Source organism: Trachurus japonicus, chromosome 6, assembly GCF_045865225.1.
Source record: "Trachurus japonicus isolate A0001 chromosome 6, Traja_1.0".
Taxonomy (NCBI): Eukaryota; Metazoa; Chordata; class Actinopteri; order Carangiformes; family Carangidae; genus Trachurus; species Trachurus japonicus.
This window is the reverse complement of record NC_140912.1, coordinates 6,337,357-6,361,897: the sequence shown is the minus strand read 5'-3', so window position 1 is coordinate 6,361,897 and position 24,541 is coordinate 6,337,357. Positions and strand designations below refer to the sequence as shown.

At 43.8% G+C, this 24,541-nt stretch overlaps 1 protein-coding gene across 10 annotated transcripts in view; it reads left to right on the top strand.

Moving 5' to 3' along the window:
* The window catches only part of LOC146985495 (unconventional myosin-IXAa-like), a 194,301-nt gene that overhangs the window by 74,851 nt on the left and 94,909 nt on the right, over positions 1–24,541 (top strand). For all 10 annotated transcript variants that reach the window (XM_085778498.1, XM_085778497.1, XM_085778496.1 and 7 more), the window contains exons 3-5: positions 16,566–16,660; positions 17,908–17,970; positions 22,370–22,469. In XM_085778498.1, coding sequence (XP_085634624.1) covers positions 16,566–16,660; positions 17,908–17,970; positions 22,370–22,469 — 258 coding nt within the window. The remainder of the gene's footprint in view (positions 1–16,565; positions 16,661–17,907; positions 17,971–22,369; positions 22,470–24,541) is intronic.

Genomic DNA, 24,541 nt, shown 5'->3' with positions numbered 1-24,541 from the left:
GTTTGAGGTCGATTAGGCGTCTTAATGTTTGTGGAGAGGTGTATATTTTGCTTCACGGGCTGTTCTCTTCTTCTATGGGAGAGCCTGTACTGGAAACACACACACACACACACACATGGAGCTCCTGAGCCAGTTGTTGGTCATAAACATTTCATCAGGTGAAGTTAAACACAGAGCTGTTCCTCTCTGTGTTGTCGTAGGTTTTTTCATCCAGCTGTTTTTAAGTACAGGAAAGAAAAAACGAAGGAAGCAGAAAAACACTGTAAAATAAAGTTGTGTAGCAGCAGCAGGAAGAGTTGGTGCAGCTAGAAACCAACAGTTTGTCCTGTAGCGTGATGACACTTTCATGTCAGTGTTGCAGCCTCCAGCTCCCCAAAAAAGTGTCAGTGCACATCAGCACAGCCCTGTGATAGCTAAGCTAGCTAATCCTGCAGCTGATTCCAGCAACACTTCACCTCACAGAGTGGTGTCAGCTTTCTGCTGCTGGAAGACAAAGTGTTTTTCCCAAAACGTTCCTCTAAAAAGAAAAGAACTGATGCAGCGATGAGCTACAACAACATCAACAGGATGTATAGAAGGAGTGTTAGTTCATCCTACAATCTCATCATGTCCTGTTGGTCTGTCAGAAGGGACAAAACTCCAGCTAAAGTGAGTGTTTGTCCATTTTTAAAGGGATAGTTCAGCTTTGTGGCGTTGTTTGAGCTACAAATGCCCATTAAAGGAGAATTCTGCTCATTTTTGACCCCTAAACCATTTTCCTGATGGTCATCCAGTGTTGGGGGGAGCAAAAAACGTGACTAAAATTGATGCAGGCAAACCAGAGTTACACCATGGCTACCCAACACTCAGGATAGCGACAACGCTAACCCATGGGGGCAATTCTTTCAACCACAACAAGCACTCAAAAAACAATCAAACATCTATGGTACATGACTCGAATCCTTACGAGACACCAATGAACTCATATGTGTACAGTATAAACAGTATAAACTGAAACATCCTGGGAAGACATTACTATCCGATCGCCCACCACAGAAACAAACACTTTTTCCTTGTTGTGATGATTTCTTTACAAAAATAAATGGTCGAGCAGTGCAGTGGTAATGTCCATAATATCTCTGACCGTTCATTGTTGTAAAGAAATCAAGGAGGAAGTGTGTGTTTCTGTGGCGGGGAGAGCAGGTGCTCTGCGATCAGATAGTAATGTCTTTCCAGGACGTTTCAGAGTTTGGCTATCTGAGGTGAGTGATTACATGCAAAAACACAAAGTTTACTGTTTATTGTTTATTTATACTCTTGAACTGGTGTATTATTTCGAGACGGGACTTCTCATAGGTGGTGAAAAGACTCTGATTAATTGCCCCCCCATTGACAACAGTGTGCACCGGTATTTCTCAGTGGGGGGGTAGCAGAGACCTTTCTACTGCATCTAGTGTACTTAATGGGCATTTGTAGCTCATACAACCCCACTTCAAAAAAGCTGAGCTATCCCTTTAAGCGTGTCTATCTCCTACCCGGTGGCTTTAATGTCATTGGAGTCATTTGCTGCTGTGAGTGAGATGTCTGGGACAGTGGTTGTGGGGGAGGCAGGGGAGTTTGGAGGCAGTGTGTGTGTGTGATGCTGGTGAGTTTGTTTGTGTTGTGCAGCAGCAGAGGAACAGTCCAGCAGCACAGACAGAGAGCAGAGGTGTGTCGGTCACAAGCTGTTGTGTATGTGTACGAGTCCGAGGTGTTTGAAGTGGTGGAGCTGCTCTGCTGCTTCATGCTCTGTCCATGGTGACCTGGAGAGAGATGTTTGTTCTCTCCCCACCTCTCTTGTATCTCTCTTCTCCTTCCTTCCTCACTCTCCTCTCCTCCACTCCATCTTTACTCCTTCTTCTGTCCTTTCCCCTCCTCAGTCTTCCTCTACTTCATCATCATTGGCATCTGTTGTCCTTCTCCCTCCCTCTCTCTCTCTCTCCCCCCTCCCTCCCTCTCTCTGCACCTCCTCTCTGACAGTGGTGCGGGGCCTGTTGACAGTTCTCTACAGTGGAAGGAGGCTTTTATTGGGCCTGTATGTTCAGCCCTTCCTGAAGCCAATGGGATCCAGATGTGGAGCAGCAGTCAAGTGACAGCAGCCATTTATGGAGAGAGAAAGAGAGAGAGAGAGAAAAAGAAGAAGAAGAGAGAGAATGTGTATGTGTGTGTGTGTTACTGTGAGTGTGAGTTGTCATCTTCCCCACCACGTGCTGCCGAACGTTCCTCTGCACATGTGCACATGTGTTTGGATGTGTGGGATTTGTGCTGCAGTTTTCTGTTCATATGGAGGAATGAAACACTGTGAGTGTGACAGTCTGGACCGAGCTGCTGCCACAGTGTTTATTGTTAAGTTGTCTTTCTTAAGCAGCAGCGGGGGACATTTTCTACATTCCTTATTATTATGTTCAAAGGGCTGTCTGAGGTTTAATACTGGGTTTTAGAGCGCAGGTTAGAAATAAGCTCAGCACGTACACGTACCACCTCACCACAAGTTCAGTTCAGTTCAGTTCAGTTCAGTTCAGTTCAGTTCAGTTCAGTTCAGAAGACCTTTGTTGCACGGTCCTGAAGTTGAAGTGAAATCTGACTGCATCACTTTTTGTTTAAGGAAATAAAAGCTATGATAGTGCAGCTGTTGTGCATACTTTTCACATACAGTGAAGTCCCAAAGGTCTGGGATCACTTATGGACATCGCTGTTATGCGTCTAATGTAACTCACTTTACAATTCAGTTTTACTCAAGAGCATAAAAAAAGTTTGAAAACATTTTGTTTTTTTGCCAAATTGTGCAGATTTCCTTGTCAAAACACAAAAAATGAGTCTAAAGTCATTTAGAATTTGAATTTGAAAATGTTGCTTATCTCAGATGTAATCTGAAACATACTGGGCCTGTAGATCCTGTATGAACATTCAGATAAGACTTTGTTTTTACCCTTATTCAACATGTGTGAACATTTGAACTTGCTAACACTAATTTATAATAGATGTTATTCTTAATGTTCATGTGATTTTAATGCCTCCTGAGTCGCTGGCAGCTCCTGCGTGTTGTGTTTGGGTCGAGGACGGGACTGATATTCAAAAAAGCATCACATTGTGATTGTAATTGTGATGTGTGATTGCCATTTCAGTTGGAACGGTTCTTGTTGCTTTTTCAATGAAAAATTAGAATATCGATAGAATTGATAATGTGATCTTTTTCAGTCTTGTACCAAAGAACTGTCTCCGTAGCAGCACAACACTTACGGTGCTAACAATGTACACTATACATTGGATTATGCACTCGGCCATATTGTGATTTTGATTACATTGTGATTGATTGTGCAGCCTTTGGAGATATAGATACATCTATAACAGTTAGGTTTGGAGTGCAGCTAATGAGTATTTCCATTGTTTGATGATTTTCTCAATCTTAATTTTCTGTATTTGACATTAGAATATTGTGAAAAATGTCCAAGAGGATGTCCTAATGTTCTGACCTCTGACCGACATAGAGATATTCAGTTTATAACAAGGCGAGGACACATAGAAGCAGCACATTGACATCTGAAATGTTCACACAACTTCAATCATTAACTTATCAAAGTACTCTCTGATCCATTTTTTTGCTGAGACTGACTGGTTAATTGAGTAATTCTTGCCGCTCTAATTAGGTTACAGTGGTTTGTAGTTAAAGGCGGTGGAATCCAGAGGGGCTGCACGGTTCACCACGATGACAAAAGGTCCTCACAGTTACACAAGCGCACATCTGTGTGTGTATATTGTGCGTCTCTGGCTTCCTGAACCATAAAAGGAACTGGCCGCCGCCTGACTTTTCTCTCTGCAGAGGTGTGTGTCCCTTTTTTTTGTGTGTGCATGAGAAGCATGCGTGCATGATTGTGCGTGAATGGAGTAATGGGCCCGTGTTGAAAGGATGACCCTGACACAGCCGCAGCACACAGATGACTAATGCTGTACATTCATGCAGCAACATCCTGGACGTTGTTCTGTAGGCCAGATAAAAGCCGCTGCAGCCTGTTCATGCATGGATGTGAATGTACATGTACAGAGAGATTAGACCGTTCTTGTATAGCTCAGTCTCAGACTCTGGAAAGTGTCGGCTTTTCCTTTTGAAGCCAAGACAAACTTGTTTATTTTCTTCATCTTGCACAGCCGTGTGAGCTTGGATGGGGATCACTGGATATTTTCTAACATTTGTTCTTTAACTGACTTAACGTCTGTCACACGGGGCGCTCCATCTCTCTCCGCTGTAAAGTGTATTAATGCTCACTTGAGTAAGACCGCATATATTCCAGAATAAGCCTTTTATATTTTACAGCTGGGTCTGTTAGACCCTTTTGTGGATCCACGGGCCAACATCAGCTCAGTGGCCGGTTTTAAACCTCCTCGCGGTCAAATTCGACAATAAATACTGGGCATTTACTCAACTGGGTGAGAGTCACCGAGCGGAGTTTTTCATGTCAAGCACCAGTCATTAGGCCGTGATGTTAACTGCTCAGGCTCGCCACATGAAACCAGCCCCCGCCTCGGCGTGTCACCTAATAGCAGAGCAGTATTAGCCAATAAGTACACCCACATGGACAGCCGTGATGAAGCCGCCTCCTCAGAAAGCTGAAACCGCAGCGGGTGGACTCTGCAGGTGATCACAGTGATGTACTGGAGCCAATGTGAATCATATTATGGTTAATGTATTACTGTGCAGTGTTTTACCGTCCATGCCTTATTCTGGATCAAGTTCAATCTTCCATTAGAGCGGAATGCAGCGTTTTTGAACAGAGACGCCTGTGTGAAGCCTCACACTTTATTATTATTATATACAGGAAATTTAAAGGGATAATTCAACATTTTGGCAAATTCGCCTATTGCCATAATCCTTATCGTCATAGGAGTAGAGTCATTTCCTTTAATTGTCGGTGCAAGCTGTTTTTAGATCAGTGGGGCAGAGACACGAGCTGCTCAGCTAACACAGTGGAGGCGAACGGTATTTCCATGTTTCCTTCATTCAACTCATCAAATACACAATCCAACAACTCCAATACGCTCTGGTGGACAAGTTGTGACCTGCACATTCGGCACGCTATGAGATAATAACACATGAAGCAAATACTTGGGATGTAGTTCTGGCTACGCATTTACCTTGAAAACAACTCTTCCATTATTATTTCACTTGTCTTTTTCATATCAACAAAATGAGTTATAACACGTTAATCGATCTTTTCTTTTTTAAAGATATTTTTTGGGGCGTTTTTTTGGTAGGACAGTGGAGAGAGACTGGGGGAATGACATGCGCTGAAGATCGTCTCAGTCGGGAGTCGAACCGGCGATCAGCGCTGCAGACATATGCCAACATGGGACTTGTTCTCTAACCACTCCACCACCAAGCACTCCATGTTAATCAAGCTGTTGTCTTTACCTGTGGACTTTCTGGTCCCTACTGTATGTTCACTGTTTCTAGTCTTTATGCTAAGATAAACTAAGCTAGGCTATTTCAGACAGAACTCATCTGAAGTTATTGAGGTCATTTATAAGCACTAAGAGTAGATGAGATGACATTACGCTGCATTATTAGTCACTAAATCAAACATGCAACGCAACAGCACAGTCATGAAGAAGGTTTAGAGGACTAAAGGAAACAATGACTGGACAAGTGTTTATGTAGCTGTGTTGTATCAAACAGGAAATAAAGGAATGATGGTCTGTGATCAAAGCCTGGAGGAGGGAGCGCTCCCAGCCCACACTGTGTTGACTCTGTGCACCGCATGTTTGTGTAGATCTGCAGAATTTCAGGCCGTATCAAAACACTGTATAACATTTCTTTGTTTTTCCAACACCTAATCCGGCTCACCTCCTCTCCTCACGTGCCGGCCTATACCATGAGGCCCCAACACTGTGTGACCTGCCAGGATTACATAACCGTCCTCCTCCTCCTCCTCCTCCTCTGTCCTCACCTCCTTTCCCCTCCCTTCCTTCCTTTTTTCCTAGAAAGGAGAGCTCATCCCATGTGTCTGTTGCAAAGAAAAGAAAGAGTGTGGGAAGGGGGGAGAGGAAGTCAAAAGTCAGTTGTAAAAGACGAGATGCAGAGGAAGGAAGATCTGAAGTCAGTTCACTCTGATGTCTGTGAGATACAGTACATGGCACATCACTCATGTGCTTTATGTCCAATCAAGTGTGGTACTATACTATTACTTGAGTAGTCGCATGACATCCTCAAACACTGCAGATTGTTATCTACCAAAGATCTCTGGTATGTGTTTGCTGCCAGACCTTTGTCTTTTATCGGCCGTTATGTGCACCAGACGCTGGAAGTCTGTTATCCACATGACACCACTGCCTGGAGACACAGAGAAGTTCCACTTTTTAATTTCTTTGTTTCTATTTTGCACCATCTGTGACGGCAACAAGTCTTGAAGGGACATTGTGTAACTTCTCCTGTTATCTATTCACGAAAATCGATTATTTTGTTCAAAAGTATGTTTCTGTCAGGACCACTATGTCAAAATAATATTTATTTACTTGCATAAGTTTTATTTGGCGGTATGATACTGTTCTGGGACTCCCTGCTCTTCCATGTGCTTGCGTGGAAAGCCTGAGGCAGGAAGAGCACACCTTCACACCACATGAAATGACTTTTCATGTGAAAAGTCACCGCGGTAACGCAGTGAGGAGGAATGGAGCGTTACACTGATGCTGCATTCACCTGCAGTCGGGCAGACGGCCGTCGGTAACAAACCAGAAGTCATTTTAGTCACAGAAGTCCAGAGAAAGACGGTAAAACAATACAACATCGCCATGACAACATCTTGTCAGGTGTATTGTTTTGCCTCGTGCTGACGGACCACTTGTTTACATAGACGCTTGTTTATGCCGTTACGTGCAGCGGCTGTCGTCCGTCTGTCGTCTGCCCAATTTCACGTGAATGCAGCATGAAACCATGCTGCATTCAGCACGATTGAGTTGCTTGCGATATACAACCACAACGCTAGATGGGAGGAATTCCTACACGATGTACCTTTAATGACTGCTTGGTTTCAAGACGTCAATTTACAGTAAACAAAAAAAAAGTATTTCAAATGAAAAGCCCCCCAGAGGTTAATCAGTAATTACAAAGTGATTAGTTGCAGGCCTGGTTTAGTGCTGGGCTGGAGTGATGAAGGACTTAGATCACCTTACTTCCTCTCTGTGTGAGTCAGCCTCCCAGCTGCTGGTGACAAACACCGGTCAGCCCAGTTAATTAGGGCTTGTGAACGTCCACTTGCACGAGATGGTAGTTTAGCAACACGCTGTTGAACGGCTCTGGAGGAGATTTAGGAGGTAGTTCAATGGAGCTGAACGCAAACACACACACACAGACACGCAATCGCACAATGTTGTCATTTGTCACATCTTGTGAATATTGCAGCTCGCCACTATGAAGGGCAGAGCTCTTCACACACACCTGCTCTCTGGTGCGAGTGTGTGTGTGTTTTCATGGTTGACCGCACACCTAGAGGAGAGGCTGCCATCGAACTTCTTCAAACCACACACACACACACACACTTGGTCTGTTTTCTCAGCTTGCCATGTGAAGCTGGACTGCACCTGTTAGCGGAGGAATGTGATGTGATGTCATCTCTCTGAGCTGCGAGCGCCTCTGTGAATGTGGAAGTAGTAAAAAAAGCCTGAAAGAAAAAAAAAAACCTTTGGGTCTAAAAGCGGAGTCAGGCGGCCTCAGGGAGAAACCACGCAGCATGAAATCATCCTGAAAGATTGTTCTCAAGGCATTTCTGCTGCTGCTGCTGCTGCTGCTGCTGCAGATGCTGTTTAACTGCTGGAGGAGAGATGCCTAACCTGAAGTTACAATACCAACAGCAACTGACATCTCTTTTTTCAGTAAACCTAATTTGTCCCCACTGACTTTGATTATATTGTATACTGTGGCTCCTATGATGTGTACAGTACAGTCATACTTTATTCATCAGTGTTGTTAGTTGTGATGCAGCATAACGAGGCAAAGGACTCACTGAAACAAAGGTACATTTATTAAATCACTGCCGTCAGCCTTCTGCCTTCTTGTTCCTCACAAGGATCCTCTATTCCATCGTTTCCAAGGGGAATCTGATAAAAGTTTAATAAAGGCACATGTCTTACTCATGGAACAAGCAGTACAAAAATCCGAACAACACATGATAAACACAGGATAAAAGAAAAGCATGAACATGTCACAGTGTGGGCCCAGCAGAGGCTGAACATCTGACCGAACAAGTACAGGACGTCTCATCTGACTGTTGGCAGTGGAGCATTGTGGCTTTGACAGAGTTGAATAAATCATGGAATAAAAATTGTTGCAGAAGTAGAGCCAGACAATTTATGAAGCATCTTTGAAAAATTACAACATAATCAGGTGCAATATCCAAATCACAGGAGCTGCAAATTTGTTTTGTAAAGGGTAAATTTGTGTCACAACAATAGGAATTAAGCATTGTGTTGCCACCGTGCTAATCTTAAATGTTTTGTGGTGCAAGCTCCAGCAAAAAATCATCGCTTTTCTATTTTTAACACTTTCTATTTTTTTTTTTTTTTTTTTCTTTACAGAAAATTAAAAAGTGATCTTTTGTAATAGTGATATCTGCAAAATAATTAGCCTACAAAATCTTTTTTCCCCCCCTTAATCTCCATTGGTAAGTGAGCGTTTTGGAGTTGTTGGATTGTGGAGTTGATGAGTTTGATGAGGGAAACCAAGAAATCCCATTAGCCTCCATAGCGTAGCTCTGAACAGCTTGCAGCTCTGCTCCGCCGTTCTAAAAACAGCTTGCACCAACAATTAAAGGAACCTACTGCTAAGGATTATGGCAATGGGCCAATTTGCCAAAATGTTGAACTATCCCTTTAAATTCTTGTGGAGTTGTAGTAAAAAAGCAACTGGACTTCTTCTCTTCTCTCCAGTTGCTTTTTTACTACACAACTCCACAAGAATAAGATGACCTGGATGACTGAGAACCTTCACGGACATCCCTTTAAGTTATATTCTGAATCTTTTCTCACAGCTGTCTGATATCCTACAGGAGGACACACAAAGTAGGTGGAGTTCTCAGCCTTTAAGTTAGATTAACTGAGCTCTCAGCCCCCCCTCCTCTGTGTTTTTATATATGCTTGTAGGGCAGAGACACAGTAAGCAGCAGACGTCTGCATTAATAATGGCCCAGTGGGCTGAAACGAGTTTCTCTGGAGTAAACCGGTACTGAGCAGTCTGACTGTCTTTGAAAGGGGAAGTCTTTGATTAGGGGACATTAGGGGCTTTAACACACTTACTGTACAGTAATCCCCTTCACTGGTAATCTAGAGGCATTCTTGACATTTTTTCCCTAATTTGAGAAAAGAGAAATGTTCCCTCTCTGTCTGCCTCCATCTTATCTGAACAGATCACTCTGTAGAACTGTGTCTGTGTGTGTGTGAGGATCTTCTACTCACTACTACATGACTATTTCATCAGTGACAGCGCCGTCAAAAGTGCAGTAAGACATGTGTCAAGCACATCAACATGACAGTCCACTCCTGTCTTGTCACAGTTGTGTAATGAATCAGTAAATGGGGTAAGTGTCTCCCACCAGGCCTGTGATCTTAAGTGCACGTGTCTATGCAAGTGTTGGCATTTAGTGTATCTGCTACATGGTTCAGTGTGGTCGCTTGATAGCAGATGTGTGTATGGGCTTGACTGACAGACTGTGTGCAGATAGTGTAGCTGTGGATGCAGAGCTGTGGTTACTGGTTTGTTTTTGTCAGGGTGAATTGGCAGAAGAAGCCTCAGCACTGCTGCTTCTCTCCCACTAGACATGAATTGGACTTGATTAAAGTTGGTTGTTGAATAGCACATCTCTAATTTCCCTGTAATTACAGCTCAATTACATAGTGATTTTCAGGAAACTTAGTAGTGTTGAAATAAACTTGAAATTATAAATTGGAGTGTTACCAAACATGTTGGCCATGTTTTACATTTGTATATACGTATCTATATAACAGATGACTGTTTTCTTGTTTGTCCTATATTTTAATTCAGTGTTTTTCAACCTTGGGGTCGGGACCCCACATGGGGTCGCCTGGAACTCAAAGGGGGTCGCCTGAAATGTCTAATTAATATTTAAAAAAAATTTCTGATAAAAATATTTTTTAACTAAAACACCACACACAATCTTAAACAACTGTATTCTATACTTTCACTTTCTTGAATATAAATCGAGTTCAAATAAAATGCAGCATATAAAAATATCTCAGCTGGCGCATCTTGATTCATGTGCAGTCACGTGATCGCCAGAAATTTGTGATGTCAAAAAGGGTCATGAGCCAAAAAAGGTTGGGAACCACTGCTCTAATGTCTATTGATCTTGTCATGTTGCAGTTTTCTGTCTTTGTCCCACCCACTTTGCTGCTGTTACACTGCACATTTCCCCACCTCTCTGATAAAGTGATATCACACCCTGTCTTATTTAACTAACGGGGTGACCAGTCTACTCAAGAAATACGATATGAGGTCTCAGAGAGGCTTGATAAGTCATTCTAACCCCGGTCTCCCACAGAGCATCAGCTCCTCTGACCTGGATATTCATGCATGCAAAAAAGAAAAAAAAGAAATGAGAAGAAAAAAAACACAAAATATGTTGCTGAAGCAAGCAGTCACCATCACCTGGACATCGGGGCTCTGCAGCCAGCATCAATAATTTTAACCACTCAGCACTCCATGAAACACAGACAAACTAATGGAAGCCAGCCCAGCAGTCATTTGGCGCGTCTCCACTTGTTTTTCACAATCTAGGTCACCTAATAGGTTTCCAGAGTGTTTGGGGAAAAGCTGCAGCTGCACTGGGGTAAAAGACAAAAAAACGAATGAAATGAAAGATAGGAGGGGGGCGGGGTGGGTTATGAGTATTAGTATTTGAGCTGATTTTTATCCCCCTGCTTTCAGGAAAGCCTTGACATGCTAATTAACAGGCTAGCTCCCATTTTGTCCCGCTCCCCTCAACACTTAACGCACTAAATCCTGCTCTGAAGCAGCAGCAGCAGCTCTGAGGCTGAGGAGCCGGGGCTCTGCAGCGGCACAGGAAACTACTGGCTAACGTAATGTGACAGCGTGGAAGAGCCCCCAGGGGCCAACACAGTGCATGAGCATACATTAGCATACTGTCAGCATGAAAGCAATGCCATTTGGACATAGGGATACACACACACACACACACAGAGTTGCAGCAGGATTAAGCCTTAGGGTCAGTCCTTTGATTCAACATAAAATCTAACATATGGCTGGCTTAGCGCTGTATCTTTGATTTGTGTAAATGGATGCTGTGGTGAGCCGTTCCCAACACACTTAAGTTGGTTATTTCTGGACTCCATATGGCACCACAGGCGATGCAGTGCAGGCTGGGGTTAATTCGGTTTATATTGAGTCATGCTGAATTTCAAATTGAAGTGACAATTTAGCCCTTTAAGTCTATGGGAACTGCAAATGTAACCAGTTTTCTTGTTCTCGGATGTCTCCTCTCTCACTGCCTGGCATACACCAGGATCTAAACAAAAAAAACGTAAACACTGTGCCAAAAACACTTCACATATACAATATATTAGTGTTTCCGCTAGGATTTTTTTAAAGAGTGGTGGCGCGACAGTCCATACTTGACCTTTGCTCCCATCATGCAGCTGGAGGTCACTGCCATGTGAGCATAACGGACGGATCAGTGCAGCATCAGCAGGGTGTGAACTGGACCATGTGAAGCTGTAGATGTATTGTGGCTCTCTGTTCCGCCCCTCACCTATGACCATGAGCTTTTGGGTTGTGAGCTTGGACTTGTAGGCAGGTGTATTCAGACCTGGCCCGTTTGGAGCAGTTGTTCTGAAACAGGGAGCGTTTAAACCCCAAAGAACCGTTCCTTCGGTCACATGTGAACACAGCAAGAAAGAGAGAGAGAACAGCTGGTTTGTGAATGGCATTTGTTTACAACTTTGGACCGTTTGAGACTGTTACCATGTGAACACAATCCACCCAAAAGAAAAATGCAACAACTGTAGTATGGTTTTAGCCCTTGAATCAGAACAAAGCAAACAAGCCACATGTCTGATTCACCCTTAGAGACGGGGTCTGGAGCTCTGACATCCATAGGGAGCTGTGTGGAACTGCTCCTTCACCATGAATGGATGCATTCTTTATTTAAAGGGATAGTACAACATTTTGGAAAATTGTCCTATTGCCATAATCCCTATAGTCATAGCAGTAGGTTCATTACCTTTAATTATCGTTGCATGCTGTTGGGAGATCAGCGGGGCAGAGACGTGAGCTGCTCAGTGAACACAATGGAGGTGAATGGTACAGGTCCCCTGTCCCTCATCAAACTCATCAAATACACAATCCAACAACTCTAAAACACTCTAGTGGACAAGTTGTGACCTGAGCATTCACCAGGCTATGAGATAATAACGTATAATTATGTAACATTAGGACACATGAAGCAAATACTCAGAACTACTTTTGAAATCACTTGGGTCTGGAATGTAGTTCCGGCTGTATTTGCCTCGAAAACAACTCATCTCATTATGTTACGTGATTATTTCATAGCACTGTGAATGTGCAGGTCACAACTTGTCCACAGGTAATGAACCTACCCCTATGGCTATACAGTAGGGATCATGGCAATAGGCGAATTTGCCAAAATGTTGAACTATCCCTTTATAAACAACAGGGGTCATGGGGAAGAGAGGAGCCACAGTGACCAAATAAAAGTTTCCATTTTTGTTTAGTGTTGTCGTCATGCTTGTTTATTCTTTCGGTTGAGCTCTTCCTTTCCTCTGTGCCTCCACGCACCCATATTTAACACACACACACACACACACACACACACACACACACACACACACACACACACACACACACACACACACACACACACATACGTACATACACAAAAACAGAGTAATCACCGATTCACAGTGTGTGTTTTCCTGTGCTGTGGTCACAGCAGGCGTTGACCACGAAACAGAGTTCACCACTAAATCATCCAGACGCTGCCGCCCTGCTCGTTAATCTCTCTGACACACACACGCAACATGCAACACACACACACGGCGCCCAGCAGCAGCCACCACATGACACACACACATACAGAAGTGCATGGATTATCAGCTGGGTGACCGCTGCCCCTCTGCCCCTCTGCCCCTCTGCCCCTCTGCCCCTCTGCTCCCTCTGCCCCTCTGCCCCTCTGCCCCTCTGCCCCTCTGCCCCTCTGCTCCCTCTGCCCCTCTGCCCCTCTGCCCCTCTGCCCCTCTGCTCCCTCTGCCCCTCTGCCCCTCTGCCCCTCTGCTCCCTCTGCCCCTCTGCTCCCTCTGCTCCCTCTGCTCCCTCTGCCCCTCTGCTCCCTCTGCCCCTCTGCCCCTCTGCTCCCTCTGCCCCTCTGCCCCCTCTGCTCCCTCTGCCCCTCTGCTCCCTCTGCCCCCTCTGCCCCTCTGCCCCTCTGCTCCCTCTGCCCCTCTGCTCCCTCTGCTCCCTCTGCCCCTCTGCCCCTCTGCTCCCTCTGCCCCTCTGCCCCTCTGCCCCTCTGCCCCTCTGCCCCTCTGCTCCTCTGCCCCTCTGCCCCTCTGCCCCTCTGCCCCTCTGCCCCTCTGCTCCCTCTGCTCCTCTGCTCCCTCTGCTCCCTCTGCCCCTCTGCTCCCTCTGCCCCTCTGCTCCCTCTGCTCCCTCTGCCCCTCTGCCCCTCTGCCCCTCTGCTCCCTCTGCCCCTCTGCCCCTCTGCCCCTCTGCTCCCTCTGCCCCTCTGCCCCTCTGCTCCCTCTGCTCCCTCTGCCCCTCTGCCCCTCTGCTCCCTCTGCTCCCTCTGCCCCTCTGCCCCTCTGCTCCCTCTGCCCCTCTGCCCCTCTGCCCCTCTGCCCCTCTGCCCCTCTGCCCCTCTGCTCCCTCTGCCCCTCTGCTCCCTCTGCTCCCTCTGCCCCTCTGCCCCTCTGCTCCCTCTGCTCCCTCTGCCCCTCTGCCCCTCTGCCCCTCTGCTCCAGTGCTGCTCTGATTGTCATTGACAGTTTCCATCAGAGCCAGGCTGCGTTCACTCACTCAGCTCAATCATTTCAGGAAGTGGATTTTCCTCCCGAACTGAAAAGTGGAAATATTTTGCCACAGAGAGGCTCTTACATCCAGAGATGATTGAGGATGAAAGCTCTGTCATTATCATGAGAATTGCAGTTTCGATTTACATTTTGGATGGAGGGCATTGAAGGAGGAGAGCTGGCTGCTGGTCCACTCTCCCTCTCTGAGGCCGAGGATGTTGCTGCGTTCACAACAACTCGGAGGTCAGAATTCCCAACTCGGAAATTTCCGACTTCCAATATCATTGCGTTCACGCTGCAGAAACTCGGAAGAGAAAAAACATGGATACCCGAAGGAAGTTTGGCGTATTGTGGCTCATCGCTGAATACAAAAAATAAATGCAGCAGTAAATTGTGTTTATTTTGGAGGCAAATGAAGAGGAGAGGAGACGCCACAGATGAGTGCACATAATGTTACAGCCTTGATAACAGTTAAACGTTATTTCCATCACATACGAGGAAACACAATTTCACACAATACAACAATCACAGCTTGATATAAACGTATTTCATATAGGCTACTGCAATAATACACAAAAAATATGCATTAAAACCTCAACAAATAACTTAAAATTTCTAAATTCTAACCGTTTAAGACGACGTCAAGTCGGAAAGTCGGAGCTCTGAAATGATACCGGAGTTTACGATCTGTAATGTCCGAGTTCGACACCGTTCAATTCATTTTTGACAACTCGGAGCTCGTTTTTTTTCCAACTTCTGAGTTGTCTTGAAGGCAGCATGTGTCCCAAGCCGTGGACCAATGAGAGGGAAGAAAGCTGGAGCGAGGGCTGAGAGTGAAGGGATGAATAATGGGCATTTTATCCTGTCAGCCTGTCACATGTGTGTGTTCAGACACTAGGTTTTACTTTTATCATCCGTGTTGTTCAACCAGGAGCTTCCATCACTTCTCTCCCCCTCCTCCCCCGTCTCTCCCTCTCTCTGTTTCTTATTTAGTCATTTATCATAACTCCCAAATACTGATTGCATCAGCCTGAAATTTCACCCCTGCTTCTGTGAACTGCAGCGCCGCTCAGATATGAAGATATGTCTGGCTGCCTCTCCACTGCCTCGCGCTTTCTCTACATTCTCCTTTTCTGTTCTTCTTCTTCCCGCTCCCCGTTCCCGTCATTCCCCCTTTTCCTAATCTCATTTGTAATTCTTCCCGCCTTTGTTTTTCATTCCCTCTGCCGTCCCCATTTCCTTTCCTCTCGTCTTTTGTCTTGTCTTCTCGTTGCCTCACTCTTTCTTCATTCCTCTTCATCCTCTTTCCTAGATAATCTCTCTTTCCTTCAACCTTCTTTCACTCTCCCTCCGCTTCTTGTTTCTGTTCTAGCATCTTTTAGTTTTACTGGCACTTCATCTTTTATCCTTCGATTCCTCCTCTTCCCTTGTTTCCTTTCCTCTCCTCTCCTCTCCTCTCCTCTCCTCTCCTCTCCTCTCCTCTCCTCTCCTCTCCCCTCCTCTCCTCTCCTCTCCTCTCCTCTCCTCTCCTCTCCTCTCCTCTCCTCTCCTCCTCTCCTCTCCTCTCCCCTCCCCTCCCCTCCTCTCCTCTCCTCCCCTCTCCTCTCCTCTCCTCTCCTCTCCTCCTCTCCTCTCCTCTCCTCTCCTCTCCTCTCCTCCCCGCTCCTCTCCTCTCCCCTCCTCTCCTCCCCTCTCCTCTCCTCCCTCTCCTCTCCTCTCCTCTCCTCTCCTCTCCTCCCCTCCTCTCCTCTCCTCTCCTCTCCTCTCCTCTCCTCTCCTCTCCTCTCCTCTCCTCTCCTCTCCTCTCCTCTCCTCTCCTCTCCCCTCCCCTCCCCTCCCACCAGCTCCGTTGGGGCCCATCAGAGTCCTAATGAGAACCTGAATGCGTCCTCCAGGGGCCTCTAATGATGGACTCCCCGTGTTCACAGTGTGTCTTTGCACACGCTTACTGTGTGTGTGTGTGTGTTTGTATAAATGCCCACACACTGTCAGGAGTTGTGCCTGTGTCTGTGTTCAGCTCTGCAGTGTGTTTGCCTTCATAGGAATTTGGCAGTTTAGTGCACGGTTGACGTGTCTAAGTGTGTGTGTGTTTCACAGGCCCCTTCCCTGAGCCTCATGACCTCTATTACAGCGCTGTGATTGGTAGCTTTCCCCTCTACTCCCAACACATTTTTTCACTTTGGTCCAGAGTTCAGTTCCCATCATTAACTTTTGCCTGTAGATCCTCAGCGTTTTAAGACCCTGTCGTCTGGATCCATAACTGTTGATCCGTCTTCAACAGACTTTGTGTTACATCTTCAACAGACACTGATAACAGCTTGGAGCACATTTAAAGCCTTTACAGACCTACATGATCTTATCTCTACATGTGTTAGTGCTGCAGACGGCTTCATCCTGAGTGTTACTGTACCTGAGCATCGAGGCTTTCGTATCTGCCAATCATCACCTGTCTCCGTGGTGATCTGTTGACCTGGAGGTGACTCTTTCCATTTTCTCCTCAGGCCTTTGGGAACGCCAAGACAGCCCACAACAACAACTCCAGCCGCTTCGGCAAGTTCATCCAGGTCAACTACCAGGAGAGCGGCACTGTCAGGGGGTAAGACACACACACACACACACACACACACACACACACACACACACACCTACACACACACGCACACACACACACACACAAAAACACAGAGCCAATATGCGAACTAAGCACTTGCTCAGGCCCCGTGACCACTACAGGTCCCAAAGAGCAATTCACTTTAGAGAAATTCTGCGTGATTGCAAAAATCTTTAATTGCTGTTGTTGCAGTGCATATTTCATTAAATATTGCCTCATTAACATATTTAAACATACAATTTGACATTTGTAATACAAAAAATACGTGTCTTAATGTAAGTGATAAACTTGGAAGTTTCATGGTGATATGTGTTAGTTCATTTTTTTTTGCCCTATTCACCTGTGGTGTCTCCCCTTAAAGCAGAAGTAAGGTGAATGTTTGTGTTAATATAAGTCTTAAATAGTTATATCTTCCGACAGCAATCACTTCTATAGAGTGTTTGGTCTGAAACACGGGTCTGTCAGTCACTCTGCTCTGCTGTAAGCCGAGGAGAAAACTTCTTGTATACTTCCTTGTATCCTACAAGCTTTATCCAATGAGGAGAGAGAACGGCATAAAGGGGCGGTCCTCTCTGTGTGTGCAGCCAAGGGATGCGCCTGAATGTGGTGACGTAGGGACGAGGGCGGGGGCTGCTAACTCCATCTGCTGACAAGAAGTTAGCCAAAACGACCGGATCGCTTACTTCTGCTTTAACTTTAGAGAAATTGTGCGTAATTGCAAAAATCTTTAATTGCTGTTGTTGGACTTCACACTGTTGTTTCACTTTTAATAGGCCTAGGTGACGTTCAGTTAGTATCCCACTCAGTAGGCTACTATCTCACTTTGAATATTAAGTGTAAATCAACCCCAGGCTTCACATTTAGCAGAATTTGGTGCCATTTCAGATCAAAAACCTGCCAGGTTGAAATGTTTATTCATAATGACTGATTAGAAAAATCAAATAAGTTCATAGTAGGTGTGTAATTAATCAACAGTAAGTATTATTGGCAGGAATAGATGGCCCCAAAATAAAATTTTGCTTAGGGCCCTGTGGAGGCTTGGGCCGGCCCTGCATACACACATAGAGACACACACACGTATGGTTACAGGATACACACAATATAACTACTATTAACATATTTGGATGTTGAGTAATCTCCCACATTGATCACATTAAAACATAGAGATCAGTCATTTGGTGAAACTTAAATGTGTATGACTAATGTTTTATGTGTGTGTGTGGTGTGTTCAGAGCCTACGTGGAGAAGTACCTGCTGGAGAAATCCCGTCTGGTCTACCAGGAGCACAATGAGAGGTGAGAGGACTGAACACGCTGCTGCTCATCCTTATTGATCCTTTCATCACACGTTCATCTGACACATCTGGTCTCCATGTTGTCACTGGTTGAAATGTTAACACATCTCTGAAGTCACATGCTCAGATGTTCTCAGCTACTGGTGTCTGATGAAGATACAACATGAGAATTCATCATCACTGAAGTTGATTATTAAAAAAAGGGGGATAATCAACATAGAAAATAATCAGTACACTCATTTACTGTAATGATCCCAATGTTAGATCTAGATCTCACAGGCTTCTTGTCTTTCCTGAAGTGGCTAACAGCTCTTTTGCATGTTCTGCCCACTTTTTATAATGTGCATATTTTAAGAGAACCCTATCTGAGAGTGGATAATTAAATAAACCTCACATAATCTCATCTGCATTTTTTTTATTCAGTGAAAATCTAAAAGAAAAAACAATCTTGAAGTAACTCTGTCTGATGTGATGCAGCAATAAATAATCTACATTAGAAACTGGAAACGTTGAGAACCATAACTGCGCTTTATTGAGAAATGAGATATTAAATCCATATCTCTGCACTCTAAGAAACTCAATACTGAAATAGCCTCCATTTCCTCTGCAGACTGAACATGCATCAGGCTCAAACAGCCCTCTGCCCCTCCCTCAACTATCAGCTTTCACTCTCTCACTTTGGTCATTTATACAAATGAGACATCAGTTTTAATCAACTGCTAAATTACGCATCAGAAAAAAGGTGGATGTCAAATATTTCATAGAGATTTATCTGTTTTTCTGTTTTCACACACTCACGTCCACTGTAATCCCACAGTGAGTCAGTGATCCACACACACACACACACACATGCTGCTCCACCCGCACCCACATCTTTAAAACCATTTTCTCCCCTCAAACAAGGCACACACACACACACACACACACACACACACACACACACCTTTTGCACCAGCTCTGTCTCCATATCTCTATCAGGCCACAGGAAAAAAAAGTCTTTGTGAGGGCAGAAAAAACAACAAGGTAAAACCCTCCACTGGTCATCTAATCCCTCTAACCCTGGTTGGCCTGAGGTGTCCGTTTCATCCTCATGACAGCGCCTGGCGGCCATTTTCATAGAGTAGAAAGTGAAGACAGGACCTCCCAGCCAGCCACTGCAAAATGTAAAACCTGTTCCTGCCTCTGCACCCCAGAGCTGGACAAAAATAGACAAATAAAGAAAATCAAGGTGAAGGAATGAGTTTACCAGGATTGTAATTGAGAAATAGTTCTTCCTGAAGTTGTTGTGATGTTGATGGCAGAGGAGTAGTAGTAAAAAGTACAATACTGGATGTCATCAGGAAGTTGAATCTATTATAATAACTAAACTTCACAAGTTAAAGTCAAATTAATGAGTTATAGGTTTCACCATTCAACTCCAGTTAGATTTTCCACCGTCAAAATCTGACATGTAAAACAATTTGAAAACATAACGTCATTCTAAGAAGCAGCAGTCACAACATATAACTGGAAATGACCTTAGTTGGCTTAGTTGTAACATCCAGCACTGTGTCAGAATCTCTTGCTGCGAGCTGGAAGAAGTTGTTTAAAACATTTCTTCGTGGTCCAGTCATCACAGGTGTGAGACAGGTGAAAGGTGAAGTAAAGCAGAACTGCAGAAGAAAAACAAATCTGAAGCTATTTTAGCTGAGGACTGTTTTATGTTCACTGTAGCGAGAGAATATCAAGGACTGTTTGGATTTTCCATGTAGCCATGTGAAGTCAGCAGCTCAGCTCAGCTCAGCTGACTACACACTCACAGAGAGAGAGAGAGGGAGGGGGGGGGGGGGGCGTCAGCCTCAGAGCTCAGCTCAACACGTGGGATGTGTTTCAGTGGAAGACGGGACAGTGATGTGTGCACCATGTATCACTGGTCACACTTTCGTACACTAATTACTAGAGGTTTAAAGTGATAGTTCAACATTTTTGGCAAATTGGCCCATTGCCATAATCCCTATAGTCATAGCAGTAGGTTTGTTACCTTTATTTGTCAGTGCAAGCCATTTTTAGAACGGCGGAGCAGAGCCGTGAGCTGCTCAGAGCTACGCTATGGAGGCTACAGTAATGGGATTTCTTGGTTTCCCTCATCAAACTCATCAAATACACAATCCAACAACTCCACAACGCTCTGGTGGACAAGTTGTGACCTGCACATTCACCGTGCAATGAAACAGAACATCATGACGAGACAGAGTTGTTTTCGAGGCAAATGCAGAGACTGCTTGCCGAAAAACTGCCCCTGACGGGAACGCGCATCAGTGGATCAGCGGTTTTGCATGAATTCACCCCCCCAAAAATATAATACTATTATAAAGTGCTACCTGGTAATAAGTTAAATATAAAATATGTTTTTTTCTTTTTTTCTTTCCAGTAAATAAAATATTCTCAATAATAAACAAAAACTATATGCATAAAAATAAAATTCTCACAGCTTATTGACACAGATTTACAAAACTTGCAGCACTAACGGTTCAAGCCAGTGACGGACTGGCCATAAGGCAATGTGGGCAAATGTCACAACGGCCGTCTGATGACGTCCTGTACCGAAACGGTTCAATACAATACATCGTTACGCCCCTACAAGGAAACTTGGTTATGTACTGTATATTATTTTTGCGTGTTTTTAGGATTATCATGTGTCCACCTCTTCCCTTCTTCAGTTAGTCTTATTCTTGTATGGTATGTAGACATGTACTTGGTGCAGACTGAGTCTGATTGTGATCCTTGGCAGATTGGAACATGTTATGGCAGAAACATGGTTGTATGAGGCTGCCTTAAGCGCTGTGGCAGTGCGGTATGACTCAGTTTTTTCTTAAGTGTAGTTTGGGGTCAGGGCTTCTACTAAAGGCTGCATGAGGGGGAATAACAGGCGCTCTGCCCTGAATCAACCAGATCCTGATTCACATGCAGTATGTTCTTAAAGGTGCACTGCTGACTATTATTGTTCAGGGTAGACTTTATGAAAAACACAAGCCTGTTTCAATTTTAGTTAATATAATGCATGTTCCAGTCCAGATATGATGCTAATACAGACCACACTGAGTGTTTGCCTGCAGCACAAGTAATAAGCACTGGTGCCCTTTTTATTTTATTTGTAAGAGCATTTCAAAGTTGTGCTTTATATGAATTCAAAAACTTCTAGTAAATGACTGCATTGTAAAATGAAGTCACACGGGATCGTTCTAACTCTGCACACCTGTTCAGTTTGTGCCAAACAAATGTTATAATATACTGTATATTATATCCACAACATTATTCATGTAATAGCCATGAACACATTGTTTCCTGCAGTTTCAGTGCTGAACCATCATGTGTCATAAAATAAAGCCTCAAAGTAATAATAGGAGAAAAACATTTACCTAGAAAATGAAAGATAAAGATTGACAGGTCCAGAAGTGCTAAAAATCTTGACTAAAGAACATTTTTTCAGTTGTTTTTTGAACAAAGCCAGTGTAGATTTTGATTTTAGTGATGTAGGTAGATTTTCCATAGAGATGGTCCTCTGTATTTTCCTCTGTAAGTCCAATAATAGGGAAGATGGAAGTCTTTTGAATGTCTTGTCCGATATGAATGGAAACTGGAGGAAAACTTTTTTTAAATCCGGAAACTGAATGGCAACTCATGAGATAAATATACACACTTGTACATAAACACAGGTTTGGTATATGTGCACATTGAAAACTGATAACAGATTGAATTTTCTAGTTTAGTTTAGTTTAGTTTATTAGTTTAATAAGGGACAATGTGCAATTACATTAATCATTTAAAGGAAAAAATTAACTTAATAAAACTTATCATAAAGACATTATTTAGTAGCTTGTGAACATTAGAGCTTGTGTAGGACTCCAGAGGGTCTCAGTTAAACCCCCCCCATCTACCAGTGCCTCTCTGGGATTCTTTAATATCCTCCCTGGACCTCCTAACTTTCCACCGCTCCATCCTGCTCTGTGTCCCTGTGCAGAGAGGTGAAGCTTGTTTCCAGCTGTAATAGAATCACATCTCAGTGCGCTGGCTGAGGCCCCGGCCTTTGTCATGGTTAATCAGAGGCCCGTACCTTCAGCCCACACACACCACACACACCACACACACCACACACACACCACACTGCTGCTTTGTCTGGCTGGAAACGTGAGCCCGCCGGCTCCAAGGTGTGACTTATTTGTTACAAGTTGCAGGTTTTTGTAGGGTTTGTAGTTTTCCACTGTACTCTGCTCCTCAGTCTCAATAGATAGATAGATAGATAGATAGATAGATAGATAGATAGATAGATAGATAGATAGATAGATAGATAGATAGATAGATAGATAGATAGATAGATAGATGTGGTGTCATAACCTCTAATTGTGTGTTTGTGTGTGTAGGAACTACCATGTGTTCTACTACCTGTTGGCTGGAGCCAGTGAAGAGGAGAGGAAGACCTTCCACCTGCTTCAACCTGAGGAATACCACTACCTCAACCAGGTCCGCAAGCCTGCACACACACACACACACACACACACACACACACACACACACACACACACACACACACACACACACACACACACACACACACACACACACACACACACACAAAACTGTGTATTTAGTGCATATACATTGTGAAATAACTGCATATATCTTTATGGTCTGTTGTGTTGTGTTGTGTGATGAAAATGATGAAAATGGATTTGATTGTCTCAGTATCAATGTACAACTTTATAACAAGTTACAAGTCCAAGTACAGTAACTGCTGATCAGTGTGGTGGGGTTTTTACTGTCAGTCATTTTTAAAGAGCTCATTATATGATAATGTGATTATCACTTTCACCACGGTGGTTTGACATTATTATGAAAATCTAATCAAATCAAATGAATCAAATTGCTTGTGGTTTAAATAATCACTTGTCACTATCAGCACAGTATTTACCAGACAAATCAAAATACTTTATGATCTTACAATCTACAAAACAACAATCTTAGACAGACTTAACAACATGTATTTGCAGTGTCACACACAATGCTCTGATTGACCTGTGCATGCAGTGGACCTACTGATGGTGGACATACTTACTGTATATAGGGTCATTGGCATCAGCTTACAAACTGTTTTATAAAATAAGTTCTTCATTTATTCTGAAAGAATATCTAGCCCCACTGATGTGTATACGTCACCAATAAATAATCAATAAATAACCCTATTTATGTTTGGTCTAAAATACATGAAGCTTAAAGGGATAGTTCACCCAAAATTCAAATTTCACTCATTATCTACTCACCCTCATGTCAACTAAGAGCTGTGAGAATTTTCAGAGTCCTCCGTTCCTTCTCTGAGTTACAGGGGGGGGGGGTCCGCGCAGCAGTATTTGTCCATATAATGGTTGTGAATGGATACCACTTTTCTTCGTCCAAAAAGACACAGCAAAAAACATCCAAATACCTCCATACTGCTCATCTGTAATGTCCCTCTTGTATTGAAGCCCTGACATGAGAAATTGTTCCACAGAGCAGTGAACTGAGACACTGGGAGCTTCCGCTACAAACAAGCTTAAAATATAGACTTATTTAATTTTTTTCTGAACAATTTCTCATGTCGGGGCTTCAATACAAGAGGGACATTACAGACGAGCAGTATGGAGGTATTTGGATGTTTTTTGGTGTGTCTTTTTGGACGAAGAAAGTTGGTATCCATTGACAACCATTATGGACAAATACTGCTGCGCGGACCCCCCCGTAACTCAGAGAAGGAACGGAGGACTCTGAAAATTCTCACAGCTCTTAGTTGACATGAGGGTGAGTAGATAATGAGTGAACTATCCCTTTAACATTCAACATGGTGGAAAGTACACAGATGTTAAAATTGCTTGATGATTTTAACGCTGATGATCTGTGTGTCATTAGTCAGCAGTGATGGTGATAAAGCAGCGTCACAGCCTGAATTAAAAGCTGCTCGATGTCTAGTTGGACAGGAAAGATGATGATGTGACCGATACACAGCAGCATTAATAGGGTTAGGGTTATAAACACAGGTCACAGGAAACACCGTGAGGCTCAGGAGGCATTAGGACTATGTTCCATCTTACATTTAAGAGGATGTGTTGTTGATTAAAAACAAAGAGGATGATGCACCTTGTAGAGAGATAGATGGAGACAGTTTCTCCCTCCACTCCTGTTCAGTCTGTCGGGTCTTCTTCACATATTTATCACAACTGGAACAGTTGATTGCATCAGCCCCAGATATTCCAGCCCTTCATCTGTGTGTGCCTCATGTGTGTGTGTGTGGCTGAGTGTGTTTATGTGCTTGTTGTGTACATGCCAAAAGCCCCCACATGTGCATCTTCTGCAGTTGGCAGCAGATTTTTTTTTTTTATTTTTTTAAAGAAACTTTATTAAGACATCATGGTGCAATACAATTCAATACACCAACAGAACATCGCCAGGGGGTTTCAATACAGACAATGCAGAGACAAGCTTTCATACAAAAACATTATATAGTGTACATAAATTCAAAGTCTTTATAGCTTTCATGTTGATGGATTTTTTAATAGACTTAA